We start from the raw sequence: 19,883 nt of genomic DNA on the forward strand, positions 1-19,883 counted from the left end.
ACCTTCTGAACAGAGCCACTTCCAGACAAATATAGGGAAGACAATTTTGAATTTGCAATCTCAAAATATATTGCCCAAAGGTGGGGGGAGGCAGATGATTGTAAGGAGAAGAAAACAAGCAAATCCAAGCACCAGTTTTCAAATCTGTAAATGCTGGTCAGAGGTCATCTACAATATAAAAAGTTCAAGGAGGGACAGAACCAAATGCCAGATCTCTTAGCAAAGCCAATGACACAAAACTACTTTTCTTCTCTCTTTCTGCTTTGACTTGATTCAAATTTTGGCAACAAACTGGGATATCTAGTCCCACATTGGCCTCTGCTGTACAAAAGAGGGATAGGTGAGAGGCAAGTGGAGCAGTACATAACCTTCATTTTAACCACTAGTTTTTCCCTGCTATCTTTCCTGCTGTTTGTGGCTTCCCAACTTCCCTGTTAAACAGTTTTCCTCGTTAAGTGGGACAGTGAACAGGTTGAGAGAGAGGCTGGAAGAACAAGTGGCAAATGAGGTCCTTTTCTACTACATATATCAGTGGCAAACATAATGCACAGCTTTAGATTTTTTCTACCAAACATCTAGTTTCAGTCTGTTCGAGATTGGGGGTGATGGGAGCATACTTGTAGATGCATACTCCAGCCTTGTGCATATTTTCCTTCTTACAACCTTTTCCTAGAAGTATGGACAGACAATTTACTTTCTTTTGTTGCTACATATTCTAGATTCAATAATTTGGTAAGACTTTGGGGGAAGAGTGAATAATCAAGAAGTCTCAGGGTATAAACTAAGGGTGCCTTTCCTGCTAGCTTTATGACCAGCTTTTGGCTTGCCAAGTATTGGTTTGACTTGGTCTTAACAAAGAGGCTAAAAGGAACATGGACAGGTTGAAAGCAAGCTGTAACTCTAACTCATAAATAGTGTTGACCTGGCCAGTGCTGGCACACCAACAAGCTCATTTGGGGAATCATCTTGGAACATAATAGGGGCTACTTTGCAAGCTCCCGTCCCTACAGAAAATGAGAGGACCCTCCAAATGTTTAGTATGAGTGCTCCCTTTATTCCTTATCATATACTATGGTGATTGAGACTTCTGGGAGCTGAACTCCCAAATATCTGGACAGCCAAAGACTCCTCATCCTTGCTGTAGAGGCATAATCAAAGAGGCCTCTACACCATCTTTCTTTCCATGGTGTTCAATATTCCCACTGAAAGTAATTGGACTTTGGCACGATAGTGTTGCTACCATGCAATCTTGTGTATGTCTGCTGAAAAGTAGGTCTTGTTGACTTTGCAAGACCTCATAACCTCTGAGAATGCCTGCCATAAATGCAGGTGGAACATCAGGAGAGAATGCTTCTGGAACATGGCCATACAGCCCAGAAAACTCACAACAACCCACTTGTCGACTTTACTGGAAGTTACTTTCAAATAAATGAGAGAGGAATCATTGTTAACTGTTATCAAATCAACTTCAACTTATGGTGGCCAAATGAATAGGAGACATGGAAGTCCCCCTATCCTCAACAGTCCTGCTTAGGTTTTGCAGATTCAGGGACATCTCTTCCCTGATTGATCCTGTCCATCTAGAACAGTGGTTCCCAGCCTTTGGTCCTCCAGTTGTTTTAGACTTCCACTCCCAAAAATCCCAGCCAGCTTTTCAGCTGTGAGGAAATGTGGGAGCTGAAGATTAAAACACCTGGAGGACCAATGGTTGGGAACCATGGATCTAGAATGTGATTTTCCTTGCCAAGCATTATTGCCCCCTCTGAGTCAGTGTTTTCCCATGATATGAGCAAAATACGACAGCTTCAATGTAATCATCTTGTTTTCTTGGGAGATTTCTGGCTTGATTATCTGCAGGACCGATCTATTTGTCTCTATAGTAGTTCTCGGTATCTGCAGAACTCTTCTCCAGCAGATTGGAGTACAGTCTTACAATGCAATCTTAGATATGAAGGCACCCCATTGAGTTTAATGATACTTACTCCCTTGTAAACAAACAATCATTTAACAACTTATTCTACTTGAGGAACTTCTCTTACTTTTAAAAATATATACCGTACTTTCAGAGTGAATGTCATTTTTGTTTTCATTCCTGTTGAGACTGTCTAGAGTAATACAGACATAGCCCTGTTTAGAGTAGACAACCGTCATTACTAACTTGGTCAATTATATTCAATGGGTCTGTTAGGAATTGTGGGAGTTGAAGTCCAAAATACCCAGAGGGCCGAAGCTTGCCCATGCCTGGTATAAATGTATCCTAAGTCTTGGCTCACATCACTCATTCCAATTTTTCTTAAAGTGCAGCCTCTATATTTAATTCCAAATAAATTGTTTAGCATGCTTACATTTTGTCATGTAGAATAAAATGATTTTATAAGATACTTTGTTTTAAGCATTGTGTTGACAACACAAATTATTATGAAGTTATTATTCTGGAAACAAATGGCTTGTAAATGTGTTCGGTATCACTCATTTAAATTTTATGGGTTGTTGAAATAAGTATGCAAATTGCCTTATAATTCTCAGCCTCGTGACACTGTGGGCGACAGATGCCAGAACTGCACTTCAGAAATAATGCATAGGCAGACACCCACATATAGATGGATCCTAACAATCCCACAGCCTTGATTTGTTGAGCTCCACTACTCTTTGGAAGATGGTGTTTGTGGCCTGTCTTTATTACTACCCAGCCGCGTTTCCCTTGCAATTATTGAAATTGATGAGCGCATGAAAATACATTATCAAGAACTGTAAAAATGAAATCTATTCACAGGGAAATGTAGCAATGATGTTTTTGTTTTTGGCTAGACCATTGAGCAGGTATTCCATGGAGTTTTATGCTGGCTTAAAATTGATCCCCGCCTAGCATTAGTAGACATTACTATTTAAAAACAATATTTTACTAAACAACAAAAAGTAATTTTATGTTATAAAACACATAAGGGAAAAATGACATAAAAATATAAAATAAACCGACTAAACTACAAAAAACTAAAGTAAAATAGAAAAAAATAAAAATGGGAAAGAAGAAACACATTTCTTCCAAGCATCCCCATTCCTTACAAGTCATTTAAGGTCAAAGGAGGGAGTTGCATATCTTCCAACATTTCACTGTTGCAAATCAGGATATATGTAACTAAGTCAAGAAAAGGGTAAGGGTTATGATTGAGGAAAAACACACATTTTAAGCAGGGAAACCTTAGGATTTATGTGCTGAGTTTAAGAGAAGTAAGACATTGCCCCCTCTTGTCTTGTCATACTTTCTGAATTTAATTGACTGCCTAGATCAGTGGTTCTTAACCTGTAGGCTGCAGACCACCAGTGGGCTGCGAGGATGAAAATCTGGTCTGTGAGCCTCTTTCCTCTTTATTTATTTTATTTATTTTATTTATTTTATTTCTACTCCTTTCATGCTGCCTGCCACTCCTTCCCTGTTGCTGACCATGGCATATGTTCTGTATCAGAAACTAGAGCTGATGTGGTCTATCCGATGCAATTTTCTGAATCAGCATCCCAAACCAAATCTAAAGTTGAATGTTAATTGAATGTTTTAACTATTGTGGTTATTGTTGTTATGTATTTTATCTGTTGAATTGTTGGCATCGAATTGTGCCAGTTGTGAGCCGCCTTGAGTCCCCCCTAGGGGGTTGAGAAGGGCGGGGTAGAAGTGCCCAAAATAAAGTTTACCAAAAACTGATTTGTAACCTTTTTGGTACTAATGTAGGAGAGTGATCCGTGGTCAAAGTGGCCCCTGGTCAAGTAGTCTCTGGTCAAGTGGTCCCTGGTCAAATTGGGAACCACTGGCCTAGATACTTCTGTGCTTTGAGTCCATTTGTTGCAACTTAAGTAAAGCAAGGACAAAAAGGGAAAGTAGAATAGGAGAGGATTAACCAGGGCTACCCCTACTGAACTGGAGTGTGTGTGTTGTGCATGTATAATCCACCAAAAACCTGGGGGGTGGGGGCAGTGGCTAATGCAACCCCTAACCTCTGATACACTGCATCTACATTGTAGAATTAATAAGGTGGATACTTTTTCAACTGCAATGGCTCAATTCTATGGAATCATGGGGACTGTAGATTTGCAAGGTCTTGAGATTTCTCTGCCAAAGAGTGTTGGTGTCTCTACAAACTACAAATGTGTAATTCTACAGTGTAGATCATGCATGGGCAAACTTGGGCTCTCCAGGTGTTTTGGACTTCAATTCCCAGAAATCCCAGCCACCTTACCAGCTGTTAGGAATTGTGGGAGTTGAAGTACAAAATACCTGGAGAGCTGAAGTTTTCCCATGCTTGGTGTAGATGCACCCTATGTCTAGATCTATGTGGCTTCTGCAGTAAATGTGACCACAGCTATAAACATTTCTCATTCTCATTGAATGGAATTTAATGCCACCTCTAGTTGTTAACCTCACACCTTTCCTGCTGCAGCTAAGAAATATTGCGGAGCCTATTTCCGCATCCTCCATCATATCCTATTGTATCGTAGCCTCTTCCTTACTTTTCTCACCTTTAACCATCAGCTTTTTTTCTCTCCTCCTCCCTCTCTCCACTTTTCTCAGAGGAAATGGATCCTTCCCCTGCAGTGCGTTCTGAATATCTGGTCTCAGGGATTCGGACTCCTCCTGTCCGACGGAACAGCAAGCTAGCCACACTGGGCAGAATCTTCAAACCATGGAAATGGAGGAAAAAGAAAAATGAGAAACTAAAGCAGACATCAGTGGGTAAGTGGTTTGGCCAAGAAATGCTTTATGACAAAAGAAGCCACAGTTTACTTGATTGTCAGCTGTATTTAGCAAATAAGAGAAATGATGATTCATGCCTCTTCATTTAGCAAACGAGATATATGTTGGTTCATTCCAATGGAAAAAAAGAGATAAATGTGATATGTTACAAGATCAAGCTTCATGAGAAACTCAGTTTTTGCTTTTAAATCAGATTTCTAATCCCTGGCACTTTTATAAATATATATATAAATATATGGAGTGCATTGAAATTCTAGAAACATAGAACAAATTACTCAAAAACATGGTAGTCAGAGAAAGTAACCTTATAGTATCCCATGTAGCTTCAAATCCAGCCCAATAGCTATGAGAAGTTGAAATAAGTACAAGGATTAACACAAACACAAATATCCACAAATCCACTTTAGACATTCTTACAAGCAGCTTTGGAGCAATCAAGGCTTTACTAAGTAGCTCCATGGTAAGTTATGAATTGAAATACTATATCCTGTGTACAGTTTGTTTGTTTTGGCCTGTCACAGCAGACTTCTTCCATCCAGGTTCCTATTCCCCTTACATCCCCCACCTCACACTCTGGTTTTCGTAAGCAATTATAGAGGTCACAAAAGGGAAAAACAAAAAAGAAAAGAGCAAATCTGGTTTCTGGAAAGAAGTTTTCTCCTGTTAAAGAAAAGCCTTTGGGAATAGAACATATCACTTTGAAATAGGGACATACATCTCCATGTTCTTTGTTCTCACAGCCAAGAATAAATAATTACTGCAGTATTGTCCTTTCTGGATGAGAACACAAAAGATTTTGGTGCCATTCCTAATTTCACTCCTGTACTTTTGAAAGTATTCATCTGTAGGGAAATACCACCTTTTTTCCTACATGAACATGCTTTCAGTGCATACAAACATGTTTTAATGCAGAAAATAATATGTCTTTCTCTGCAAAAACAACCCCGTGCTTTCCTTTCTACAAACAAAACATGTTTTTGGCACAGAAGTACATGTTTTGAAAAAAAAAACTATAGAAAGATTTTTTTTCTCTTCAGAAAACACATATGTGTGCAGAAAAGTCACATGGACTTCTCCACAGGTGAATCCTTCTCAAAGTGCAAAGAAACTTCAGTAGGTTTTGGCTCCCTGTTCTCTTCCCAATGGAAAAATATAGGAAGAAAACCCAATTTTTGGGTGATAAATAATACCAAATTAACATTATTTCCAGCCAATTAAGAAATACATTGAATCTCAATTCCATGGGGTCAGACTTGGTTGAGAGACCACCAGAGAATAGTAGGTATCTTCAGTTAAAGCTAGGAAAGAATCCCACCTGGAACCATAGTGAACTGCTGCCAGTCAGAGGTCACAACACTATATTATATGAACCAATGAGCTGAGTGAGTAGAAGACAATTTCCTATGCCAAGCACTACAAAATTCATGTTAACATAGGATATAACTTGCTGGATAAATTTTAATGTAGCACATAATCAAGTGGGGCTTCTGCAAATTCCCAGACAGCACTATGGTGTTTGTATCAATGGGTTGCCATCTTAATTACAGGAGAAATGGCCATAATAGGAAGCCCTTGTGTGGACCACTGGGTGTTAGTTGCTACTGGCATCATGGTTGCGCCCAACATCATGCATTAAGAGAGATATTTTCTTGAACACTAGAGTGTTGTATGGAAACAAGTTCAACCTCAGTCTCAAGCCCTCTCCTTTTACTCCCACGGAGAGGGACATACCCAGGAAGTTGTGCCAGTTCACATGAGAGCTTGGGAACATTGCTTTTGGATTACATATTCCAGAATCCTGTATCTGACACGATCATTATAGTCCAAACAGGTAACTTTTCAAAGCTCTGGTTAATACTCCAGTGTACCTTTCACAGTTGGGTGTCTAGCATAGTTTTTAAAACAAATCAAAACACAAGCAACCATGTGGCTCAAATGTCCTGGCAAGCACTGGCTATTCATGGATTGTGCTTTAACCACATTGGGACCATTGAAGTATGGATTGCTTAAAGAAATAAGATAAATCACAAACACTTGGCTTTCCTGGTTGTTGACAACAACTCTAATTCTGTAATTAACTTTCACGTCTCATGGCCACTTATGGGCAGGCACATGAATTTTTACATCTTGTTTTTAAAGCTATCCATAGTTATAATAGTTCAATACTTGTTAACACAGTTCTGTACTTGTTAACACAGCTCTGAGTCGCCTCCAGGCTGATATGAGCGGGGTAGAAATAATGCAAATAAATAAATAAATAAATACTTGATCTCAAGTAACCTTTTCCCAGTACTTGCTTCTATATCCAGTGCCTATTTCTATTCCCCATCAATGTCATCAGTAAAGGTTGGTTGGTAAGAGGACAATTGGATTCATTAAAAAATGAACACTTTCATAGATTTATTTTATTATTGGTTTGTTCTGACTAACATAATGCCTCATGGATTAAATTGATTCTGGTTTTCAATATATCTGAAATTAATATATTAAATATTAGTTTTTATATTAAATGTTAATTATTGTTTGTATCTTACTGGCCATTTTAATAACTTCTTAATTTAACAAGTACATGTTTTTTTCTGTAATGATTTCACACTAACAATTTAGCATAAATGAATTAGTACTAACTTCAGGCTCTAAATCACATGGTCTTTGAATTTTGGTTCAGTCCTTTCAACAGACTGGAAGAGAGGCAAGGGGTACGATTCACTGACAAAAAGCCAGACCAAGTCTCATGTTTGCATAGACACTTTAAGTCTCTTTTATGGAGAGAAAGATCAGGGTAAACACAAACATAAATGTGACCCATTGAATATGGACCAGGGCCCCTTCCACACAGCTGAATAAAATACCACATTATCTGTATTGAACTGGAATATATGGCAGTGTGAACTCAGATAACCCAGTTCAAAGCAGATATTGTGTGATTTTCTGCTTTGATATTCTGGGATATAGGGCTGTGCGGAAGATCCTAGGAAAATTCATAGCCTGACCCTATGACAATGTCACTTCATCCCTACATATGTTTGTTCGGATTTTGTTAATGAAAGGGAGAAATACAAACATTATGAAAACATAATGCAGTTTTACTGATGCAGAAGGGGAAAAAAACTGCATTTGCTTTTCACCTCTGTGTCATATTCATGCTGGACATCTTTCACCCCTTCATGCAAGCTTCCTGTACTTTTCATTTCCATGCACTGTCAGCTTTAATGTTCCATGTTGATCATGCTCACCCCCTTTTTGCAGTGTTAGAGAAGAGGACAACCTCAAGGCAAGGCCGGGACGAACTAATTAAGAAAGGCCTTCTGGAAATTATGGAACAAGGCAAGTGAAAGCAACCTTCCTGTTTTTACCCCCTTTGCCTTTTTGTAAGCACCTGGAAGGGGCTTCTCTATGAGCACAAAACAGCAATGATGAACCAGTTGCTGTTCAGCACCAAGAACAGGGCTGGTTGAATACTTTTTGCTGCCTGAGGCAAATGAGTAAATTCCTCCCTAATCACATCACTGTGTTATTTTGGCATCTGAGGCAGAAATTCTTAGATGTCCCTTTCTTTATCCCTTGCAGCAAACATGCAATTGAAATGAATGCCCTTGCATGATACTGAAGATCTGCTCCCTGAGGTAGTTGCCCCACTATGCCTATTGCAAGGACGCTTTCCTTTTTACGATCCCAGTTTCCCCTTTACCTGTCATGAATTGATTACAATAAATTATATGTTCTATTCTACAGAAATCCATGCAGTAGATATTATGTGACTATTGTGTTGGAATATTTTTTCTCAGAGCCTTATGCCACATTCCCTCTTTTGTTCATACTGAACACATACTGATTCAAGTATATTCTTTAAAACTCACCCAAAAACACTAAAACTTTCCACAACCAATCTGCTTTTTCAAACTTTGAGTGAGGCCTTCCTAAATAAAGGTGTTTCGTTATATCCAAAGCTTTCTTTAAGGGATTTCAGCCAAGAAGTTCTTCTTCTTTCTACACGTCTCCGCCCATGTGTTGCACTTTGAATAATCAGCTGCAAACATGTATGCTTTCCATTTCTCATATTTTGACCAATGTATTCTAGCTTTCTGCGTTTTCTTAATTTTTTTCATTCTCTGCAATATTGGCTGGTCACCTCCTAAGTCCAAGATAGTCTTCAGATTTATGTGATAACAAACGCTTCTATCATTTTGTGCCAGTTTATGTTAAAGGTATGATTTCATCCTGCATTGGTTCCCAACATTTTTTTGACCAGGGACCACTCTCCAACATTAGTACTGAAAGGGTTACAAATCAGTTTTTGGTCAACTTTAGAGTTGGTTGGTTATTTGGGGTGCTAATTCAGAAAATTGCATTAGATAGATCACATCAGCTCTAGTTTCTGATACAGAACATATTCCACCCAGTAGTTGCCATATTCTCATCCACAGGAAAAAAAAAACATATTGAATAATCTAGAGTTGATGTGGTAGTAGTAATCTTTTGTGGTAGTCAGTCTCTCCCCTCCCAACATCCCCATTGCCTCAGCACTATAAGAGAGTTTTGTGAGACCAGTTGCTCTCGTTGCTGTGTGGTTTTGAGGCAATGGTGTAGTAATGGTGAGGCCGCTGACCATATTTTCATCCATGCAGGCCACTGGTGGTCCATGGACCACAGGTTGGGAACCACTGCTGCATATTATACCCGAGAATGCATAATGTTGTACAAAACACATTCCCAATTCTAATAAGCTTTCATTGTACATTACATTTGTCATATTGAAATGGCTGTTTGAGGCTACCTCTGTTCTACCTTTTGTTATGATTACGATTTCACTGCTTATTCGACTAGATCCACAGTATACATATTGGTCAACATGCTCTACACTTCCATTTTGGAATGCTGGTAACATTTCTTGGACTACTTGAATCTTACCCAAAGTATTTAAGTTTTATAACATGATCTTGATTTATTTCAACTTTGCAGACCTTCTAAGCTATCAACCAATAATATTGTATATTTGCTTATCAAATAAAACAAAACACGTTGAGATTGTATTTTGTTTTATATTTCTTTTTTGAAAGGTGAATAGGAAAAAATAGGTGTTATGTTTCTTTTCTGCCTTTGTTATAGTCATGTGTGCCAATGAACGCTTCAAGTGAGTAAATTTACAGTGCAATGCAGCTGTCAAGTCAGGAGAGAGTGAAAAATGGGTTGCCAAGAGCAATCTAGCACAAGCCATGCTATTCCTTGCCAGCACAATGGACGCCTTGGGTCTCGAGGGGTTACTTTATGGTTTTCATAATGCACACCATTTATTAACCTCCACTTAAATTTTACACACAATGCCTTTTTTAAAAAAAAATAACCTGTTTATAAGCCTGTTCTAATTAAATTAAAAACATGCAGAATTTTCATCCTAATCTTTTCTAATCAGGCCTTATTCCAGTGCAATAATTTAGAGTTGTCAGATCCGCAATATTGTGCTAAGCAGAGTGCATTAAATCCTAGAAGTCCCTTGAGCTTCTGTCACACCAGAGTGATGGCACTGTTATTCAATGTGGGGTGCTTGATCCCCCTCCATTTCTCCTTCTAATTGGATCCAACACTTAATGAGGTGTGGGTGGGTAGGGGGATAAGAGATCGTTTCCACATCAGGTTTAAATGCTCTGTTGCAATGCTTACAGTCCCAAGAGAAACATTTGAGCGAGGCCATGAACCCTGGTCCACAGCGTGCCAATCACATATTGCAATACCTCAGTTGAATGATGTAGTCTTACCAGAATATGGTATAATGGTGAAGACTGTGAGCTGAAAACAGGGAAACACTCAGTTCTAAAAAATATCAGGCCTCTTCCACACAACTGAATAAAATCCCACATTATCTGCTTTGAACTGGGATACATGGCAATGCGGGCTCAGATAACCCAGTTCAAAGCAGATATTGTGTATTGTTCTGCTTTGATATTCTGGATTATATGGCTGTGTGGAAGGGCCTCTCACCTTGGTTTTGGACTCACTTATTAGAGATAATTAGCAAGCCAGCCCCTGCTCTCATTTGCAATGGAAATAGAGTCTACGTATTTGGAGGAATGCTTCTTGTTCATGCTCTTAGATCCACAATTGAGGTCCATCTCATTTTCCCACTATTTCCCTCAGTGGTCTAGACAAATAATATTAAGTGATGGCACAAGTTAAGCCGGTCTCTGTGTTGGTATGCTACTCTGATCTTGGTATGCCATACTTGGTCCTAGTGAATGGTCAGGGGGTGGGGGAGGTAAGTGGGTACTAATGCCTTGCCTTAGCAATACTGATTCAACCTGAGCCTTCATAATATTAATAGAACTTGTTGTGCTATTTTTAAGGGTTATTGAAGTGAACACATATAGTTTTAAGCCAGGCATGTAGCCGGGGGGGGGGGGGGGGGCCTCGGGGGGCTTCAGCCCCCCCCCCCCCGAAATTTTCATGGTGGTTTGCGAAAAGGCCTTATTGGTGCATTATTTAAACTGTTATGTTTATTCATATCATGATCTGATCACCATACTCAATATATCCCATATGCATGGAGGTATTGGGGTAATGATACAAAAGGTTTGCTAGGCTAGACCCTCTTTCACTCAGACTCACCCCCCTCCCGAAACTGAGCCCCCCCCGAAACCCCCCCTGAAAAAAAATTCAGCCCCCCCCCCCCCCCCCCCCAAAACGAAATCCTGGCTACGGGCCTGTTTTAAGCACTCTGAAATGCTATTTAAATGTGATCATCTTATTCTTGTGACTATAGAGAGACAGCACTAAAATTCAGGTAACCTTTAACAAAGATGTCAACTTCTTTAAGAGGTATTCATACAAAATTTGAAGCAATCAAACAACATTGCTGTGAAACTGTGATCACCTTCTGCAAATTTATAACATGTGGGATCATCTGTCTGGTGCAGAAGCTGGAATCCATTACAGTTCATATTTCATTGCATAACAATCACAGTTTTCTAATCCCAGTGTTACTTAGATAGGCTCGGAAGAGTGTGGAATAGATCTGTGAAATGACATTGTGTTTAGGTAACTGTGTCCTGGTTAGATGCCAGCCACTTCATCTGTTTCTGATGCCACAGTTTTTTGCCTTGGCTTTCTGAAGGAGACAGAATAACAATGATGAGAGGATACTCAGAAATGCAGGCAAAGGGAAATTTTAAAGCCCCGGTGATTTTATCCACAGGGATTTTAGAATTCCCTGGGAATTAAATGTGCCAGCAACTGTGGTGGAAGACTTGGCCAACTTGAAGTTTAATTCAAGGGAAATTAGGAAGAGGAATTGTTTTAGCATTGGACTTTGACCCTGAAGACAGATTTTGAATGCTTGTTGGTGATAGTATGATAGCTGGGCCCTAGTGCTGTGACCATTACGCTGATAGTGCAACAGCAGTTGTGAATGAGGGAAGGGAACATGTGTCCAACCATGTGGTCGAGAGAGGGGGTGGAGTGAGAGCGGGCGCACTGAGAGACGTGAGGGGGGAAGGGGCAAGTTGAAAGATAGTTCATAATTGTATTAGAAGGAAGGATTGAAAGGGGGGAGAAATAGGAGGAGTGGTGTAAAATGAATGTAATCCAGTTTATTGAGCAGTTTCGGACAATGGAGCTGCCCCTGAGCTTTTGGCAAGGATGTTGAATTTGAGCACAATGCCCTCAAGTTTGTGGACAGCCTGGATGTGGGCTGGGAACAGCATTCAACCATTTAATAATATTTTGGGTCACATTGCTGATTTCTATCCCATTTAAAGTATTCCCAAACTGTTGTTTAGTATTTCTCATTAAAGAACTGTTAAATTCCTTCACTGTTATCTGTGTTCCCCCTGCGTTGAATTACTTCAGTGGTATTGTCCCATGCCTGTGTTCTGCAATCTGCGTACTCGAAGCAGCGTTCCAGAAACAGTGTAACGCTCGTGGCACTGGGACCCAGCTATCATACTATCACCTACTTGATTAGCCAGGAAAATCCAGTGGGTGACCTTGAGCAAGTTACATTCTCTCAGTCTCAGAGAAGGCAAAAACAAATCCTCTATGAAGAAAACATGCCAAGAAAACCCAGTGATAAGTTCATGTAAGGGTCAATGTAAGTCAGAAATGACTGGACGGAACACAACAGCAACAACAACGGAGGTTGAGAGCTGACAGCAAGAATGTGGGTCTTAAACTATAGAGCAAAATTCTCTAAAGTACAGACCCTTGTGGAGAGATTTGACTCTGCTTCAAGCAGTAATGTATTTTGGATCAAAACTGAAAGGGAAGGACTTTGGAGTTTTATGAGCTAGTGATTGTCTTTATAGTGTGTCAGAACATTTGTATATTCAGGTCAGTTGCGTTGGAAGGGATCTCATGGGCTATCAAGTCCAACCCCCTTCTCAATGTAGCTCCAGCTAAAGCAGTGATTCTCAATCTGGGGGGTCTCCAGATTGTTTTGGCCTTCAATTCCCAGAAGTCCTAACAGCTGGTAAACTGCCTGGGATTTCTGGGAGTTATAGGCCAATACACCTGGGGACCCACAGGTTGAGAACCACTGAGCAAGTGTTCTTCAGTAGGTAGCTACCCAGCCTCTTCTTGAAGAGGTCAAAAGGAGGAAACCTTACTATTCCTGTAGGGCCAATGCTGAATTGCACTTACTGTCTAATTTCAGTTGAAATATCCTGTTCTGTAACTTCAACCATTAGACCTGGTCCTACCCTTTGGGTCAGCACAGAACAAGCATAGTCCCTTCTTGCCGTGACAACACAGAAAATATTTTAAGAGTGCAATCATGCCAGCCCTCCATCTTCTTTTCACCAAGCTGAACAACCTCAGATCTGTTTATACTTTTTACCATACTTGTTAGGAGCCATTGGTGGTGCAATGGGTTAAACCCTTGTGCCAGCAGAACTGAAGACCGACATGTTGCAGGTTCGAATCCAGTGAGAATGTGGATGACCTCCCTCTGTCAGCTCCAGCTCCCCATGTGGGGACATGAGAGAAGCCTCTCACAAAGATGGTAAAACATCCGGGCATCCCCTGGGCAATATCCTTACAGACAGCCAGATCTCTCACACCAGAAGCAACTTGCAGTTATTCAAGTCACTCCTGACACAAAGAAAGAAAAACATACTTGTTGCTCTTCTCTTGAACTTTCATCAAAAAACTTAATGAAACTTGAGACCATTTCTCTAAAGGATTATAAAGATTGGCTGTGGGGAACTTGGGATATGATAGGATTTGGTTCCTAATATCCTATGGAAAGCCGCTATGGATTCCCCCTCCTGAACGATGGTAATTACTCATTGTGGGTCTATAGAGACTGGTACAATTCTCTGTGGTTTCAGCAGGAGCTTTAATTAATCCTACTTGGGGATGAAGGAATTAAACCTGCAACTTTTTGGCTGTGTTCTGCCACTCAGCTTGGTTTCTTCAGCAACATGATTCTAGAACCCATGCAATGAATGCCTTAGGTGGGCCATCTTTAAGTACATGTTGAAGATGTCAGGGGGGCATCTTGTAGATGTCAGTGGAGCCTTCTTTTTTGCAGCCTCTTTCTCCCTTTTTGAAATAGGTTTTCCTACTCAAATGACTAAATTGTGTAGTGCAGCAAACAATGCAGCCGGTAGTTAATATGCCAATGATTATGTATGGGTTGGCTTCACAATGAGTGGAAACTCAGGCAATGAGCTCCCTTCCCTCCTACCTTCCTCCGTATCATAGCAACTGTGCTGCTGCAAAGGCTATTTTAAGAACAGTAACTTTTCAGTGAACGTGATTATGAGGCAGAGTGGGCGAGTTCAGCCTATAAAAATGTTGCACTGGGAGCTCTGCGGCATACAGGCCAGGTTTCCCCCGTGTCCTTAGATTGCAACCAGTGTGATATGCCAAATATGAATGTCCTTGACAAAAGGGGAGGGGAGGCGGGAGAAAGTGGGTTCTGAAGTGTCTCTCTTTTAAATCATCACTCCAGAACCTTATAATGATATAATAACATGAATAAGCTGGTCTTGTCAGAAGCGTCTGATGAATGATGTCTAAGAAGGAGAAATGTAAATTCTCTGGCTAAAGATCATGTCAGATCATCATCCACTTTTCTAATGATTGCTTTGGTTTGGCCAGGAGCATTGAACCTCATGTTTCTGAAAGAGAGAGGGAAGGATCAGAAACAGAATTGTGCTGCTCCCATTGACTGGGGGTGATGGTAGTGGTGGTGATGGTGATGGAGCCTCAGCTACCATCAGTTGGTTTACTTAGTCCATGAGATTTTTAAAAATCATCATCTGCCCTACTCAGGATTCTGTTTTGTAACATAAAACACAAGGGACACTTTCAAAATGAAGGTGTGTCCATCATCAATATATTATGAGTACTGAAAAGACCTCAAACAATGTGAGAGGTTCTTGCTAGCTGTGCATCATAGATCCATAGTGGATTTTCCAACACATTTTAATCTTCAGAAACATAAGAAAATAAACTAAATACACATTTAAAATCTTCAGTAGCTCCTTTGGGGGATATTGATTGTTCTGTTGACTCTCTAGTATACTGCATATTTTTGTGGATTTCTTATTGAGAATGAGACACACACACAGAGAGAGAAATGGAGTGGGGGGAGAACAAGGCACATGCTTCTCTGTAGGAATTAATGAGCATTGTGTGTGCCACATCTAAGAATCACATTCCTTAATCTATGTCCCTGAAAAGTGTGGCCAATAGCCACCTTCAATCATATGGACAGAAAAGGTAAAGACATATTTTCAAGAGGAATACTAATTCTTTTTAGTGAATTTATAGTATGTGTTCCAGCCCTCTCTGTGGACCAATGTGGAACTAGCATTCTGAGGCATAGGGAGCTGTCCCTGGTGCTGATTTATCACCCCTTCTTCCAGTCTGCTTAATCATGTGTACAATGCCCTATACTGTAATCATATGAATAACATTAACATAATGCACGGACAACAAACAGTATTTCCCATGAGGAAATATGGGGAAATGCTATTAGGGAAATTGGAATATACTGAAAAGGGAAACAGCCTTGCACGGATCTGATGTCCATTGTCCTTTCACTTCCCAATCAACTGCTTAAACTCTATGGTCTCCTATATAGCAAGCTGTCATAGAAAGAGGTTCCACTTCCATTATGTAATTAACCCTAAAGTGACTTCCATAAAAGTGATGCAGGCAATTGTGTTGCCTCCCAAAATTTACAGCATAGATGTTAAGCTAAGCAAGGCAGTTCTTTGAGGAGCGATAAGGGAAACTCTGATAATCACAACTGTTTACAAGGGAGCACAGTGCTCATCAAATGTCATTATGTCAGGCAGCGTCTTCATGCTGCAAGGACCACTAGGGAAATGCAGTGCAATTTTGTTTGCTCTGCATATCAAGGCAAATTGCATCCTTCTATACAATCCCTGCCAAGGAGGGCTGGTCCACATCGGGTCAGAGGCAGAGGGGAAGAGTTGCCCTGTGCCACACTTACATTACCAAATGCAGCAGGTCCCAACTCTTAGCTGTAGAATGACAACCAATTACTAAAACAGAAGAAAGCAAGACGATGCATTCAAGTCAGGGTGTTTTGCCATGCAGCAGTAGAAGGGGAAAAGAGGAAGATAGGAGCTGGTGTCTGAACATTGCAGCAAGACTATTTGAAGCGTTGGCTTAAGTTTGAAGCTGATTTTCTGCCCCATGATGATGACACTTGTTGGTAATTAACCTTTCTCCTATCTGTAAAGCCCTATCTGTGTATGGCTATTCTGGATTCTAATTTAAATCCAGAATTTTTGCAAAGTCTGTGCTCATCTATTTGTCTTTCTGTCTGTGTATAGATATCTGCTTCCCTCCCAACTATATGAACACGATACATACATACATTCATACCCCTTTGTTACACAGTTTAACAAATATTCTACAGAGTTTTGCATTATTACTTGCACATGAGCATGAAAGTGCAACGACTTAATCCATGCCCTGTAGAGGTAGTATATCTGGTCATTTATCAATTTCTTTCAGATGTTTGTCGACTGCCCTTCAGTAAGGAGTTCTTCCTTTGACTCAAATTGGTATCACAGGGGGTGGGCTTCAATTAATTATCAATGGTTTAACTAATGATAGCATGTCATGGTGTCCTAGATTCTGAAGGCAAAGCATGCACTGCTGACGCTGCCACCAGAGCAATGCTGAGTGACCCTTCATCCCCCTCATGCCAGGCACTTACCTCAGAAGAGACGCAGCAGCAGGAACACATATCAGCCACAACCAATGCCACCTCACTTGGCGAGGAGCTGCATTCGGAAGAGCTAAGAGAAGATTCAGGTATTGGCTATGAAACAGTTTTGGCCTTTCTGTTCCACTGAGCTGGAGTTGATTCAGTCAGATGCTACAGAAATTTTTAGTGTTGTGTAAGTCCCTCTCCTTCCCAGATGAAATGGCAGATAATCCTCAGTTTCCTGCATGGAGGTTCTGAACAAAATTGCATGGAATAGATATGGAAATGGAATTTGCACATTTTCAAGTTGAATTTAGATATGAGATCATTCACTGTGGATTGGACTACCAATCACATGCTATTGTTTTTACCTAATTTGATGGTTTTCAATTTTTGAATTAGGGCATCCCATTTGGACTATCTGAAATTCTTTAGCTTCATGGTGATTGTTAAGAATACATGCAGTTGGTGACTAGATCTGAGCCCAGCAAACATATGGTTTTAGCTGCAGTGCCAGAATACCTCAGCCATTATGTGCATGGACAATACTAGCTGGGGAGTCAGCTGATTTCCCCCCTAAGAACTGGACTCAAAAAGGGTCTGCTTTCAAATGAAAAACACATCCACATTAGGGTTGCCAGATCGTAAGTGCCTGGTCCATCTTCTGTATTCCCCAGGGCAAGAAAGAAGAATCTCAAGGTAAGAATAGATAAATCATTTCAGGAAAGTAAAAAATCCATTGAGACCACAAATAGTGACCTCTGCAGCAACTCCGGAATCTCTTATTGCTTTGCAGCTTACAGAATTCAGGATAGTTTGCAGCCGCATAGCTTTCCCCAATGAATGAACAACCTGCTTTCTATCTTCAACAAGGCGAGTGGCAGAAGCTGAATATGCAACAGGCAGCAAGCAATATGGCCCTTGACTCACAAAATAAATACAGAAAGATGAAATTAAATGAGAAGAAACTTGAGAGCAGACCCACTGGTTTGCGAGCTCAGTTGCATTGAAACAACCTTTTAGAATTTTGCAGAACAATTGCAAGAATTTCACATTGATATTTCTGTACTGGTTGGAAATATTCTCAAAATACCATACATCTGGACTTAATTGTGATCAAGAGTGCTAAGACCAATGTTGTTTTCTTCCACTAGCAAGCAGAAGAAATCAAGGGATGTAACTGCAAAAATTCTCTTTTTGCCTGGGACTAAGAAGATGACTTAGGACCTCATCAGACTAGAGCATGGAACCCCTTTAAATCCAGTTTCTGCCTCCTGCAGAATTCTGGGGCTTGTAGTTTAGGGAGGGGTCTTTAAACTGCTCAGCCACAGAGGTCCTAGGTCTCACTAAACTACAAGCCCCAGAATTCTGCAGAAATCAGAAACTGGATTTAAAGTGGACCCACACTGTTTTGTGATGAAGCTGACAAAGAAGGAAGCATCGAGAAAGGGAAAAAAATATAATCAGCATATAGAATTCCAGGTAGAAACACTGGAGAAGGGAATATTAATGCACAATTGATTACCTACATGTTGTATTTTGCTGACTGGATATGTTACCTTTGCCATTGACTTGTACCTGTGATTTCTTTCAACTGCATACATATACCTTTGTACCATAATTTTGAAAGGTGCTTGAGGTGGTGGTGCCATTCTTGCTGCCGCTGTCTCAGGCAACAAGTAGTTTTGGCCCTGAGTCATTTGTGTTTTGTAATATAGTCTTGCTATTTGTTACTCATTTTAAAAAGTACTATATAACCATTATTATTTTTAATGTTAAAAAGTTATACATCTAAAGGTTGGTCACATTGATTTAAAAACCTTTAGGATTGATTAGAGCAGTGGTTCTCAACCTGTGGGTCCCCAGATGTTTTGGCCTTGAACTCCCAGAAATCCTAACAGCTGGTAAACTAGCTGGGATTTCTGGGAGTTGTAGGACAAAACATCTGGAGACCCACAGGCTGGGAACCACTGGGTTAGAGAATGGCATGAAGTTTGGAGGGAAACCCACCCAATTTTTTCCTAAAATGCTTTTTAAAATGTCCTTTAAAAGCAGTTCTTTGAAATAATTAGGAAACCTACCAATAAAGTAATTTTCCATCCCCACTCAATACAACACTTTCAAAATGTGACTATATTGCAATCTCATTTTTAAAAAGAAAAATTAACTCATTACAGGTGGCTATTTTATAACTCATTAGATCAGTGTTTCTCAACCAGTGGGTCCCCAGATGTTTTGGCCTTCAACTCCCAGAAATCATAACAGCTGGTAAACTGGCTGGGATTTCTGGGAGTTGTAGGCCCAAAACACCTGGGGACCCACAGGTCGAGAAGCAATGCATTAGATGTTCCGAAAGGCTTTGGGGCATGGTTATTTTTCTTGCAATGGCTACCAAATTAGGTAGAAATCAATGGGATTTGAAGATTAGCTTTTTTTGCATGTCAGGAGCGACTTGAGAAACTGCAAGTTGCTTTTGGTGCGAAAGAATTGGCTCTCTGCAAGGATGTTTCCTAGGGGACGGCCAGATGTTTTGATGTTTCAAAAGCCCCGTGGGAGGCTTCTCTCATGCCTCTACATCAGTATCTGGAGCTGACAGAGAGAGCTCATCCACACCCTCTCCCAGATTTGAACCTCCGACCTGTCGGTCTTCAGTTCTGCTGGCACAAGGGTTTAAGGATGAGCTGATTATGACTTAATTGAATTAGTTTAACAGAAGGGCATGAAAAGAAAGTGATATCAACAATCATCCCAATGAGGAAACCAATGACTATATATTTTATTGATGTACAGGTGAAGGCTGTTTGGGATATTTTATCCATAACAGTAATTATTTGATAATCCCCTTTTGCAGATAAAAATGCACGCAGGAAACCTTATATCTTGTCTCCCAAAGCCATGGCATATTCCCTTGAGAAATAATGCATACATTTCATCGCACATTGCTCTACATGTAGA

General features: G+C 40.2%; 1 protein-coding gene across 7 annotated transcripts in view; it reads left to right on the top strand.

Moving 5' to 3' along the window:
• PHACTR3 (phosphatase and actin regulator 3) overlaps window positions 1-19,883 on the top strand; it is a 275,922-nt gene that overhangs the window by 120,419 nt on the left and 135,620 nt on the right. For 4 of the 7 annotated variants that reach the window (XM_067468215.1, XM_060772011.2, XM_060772013.2 and 1 more), the window contains 3 exons: window positions 4,562-4,723; window positions 7,994-8,071; window positions 16,853-17,035. In XM_067468215.1, coding sequence (XP_067324316.1) covers window positions 4,562-4,723; window positions 7,994-8,071; window positions 16,853-17,035 — 423 coding nt within the window. The remainder of the gene's footprint in view (window positions 1-4,561; window positions 4,724-7,993; window positions 8,072-16,852; window positions 17,036-19,883) is intronic. The other 3 variants (XM_060772015.2, XM_060772012.2, XM_060772016.2) reach the window with 3 other exon arrangements.

The sequence above is a fragment of the Anolis sagrei genome, chromosome 4, assembly GCF_037176765.1.
Source record: "Anolis sagrei isolate rAnoSag1 chromosome 4, rAnoSag1.mat, whole genome shotgun sequence".
In the NCBI taxonomy this organism is placed as follows: domain Eukaryota; kingdom Metazoa; phylum Chordata; class Lepidosauria; order Squamata; family Dactyloidae; genus Anolis; species Anolis sagrei.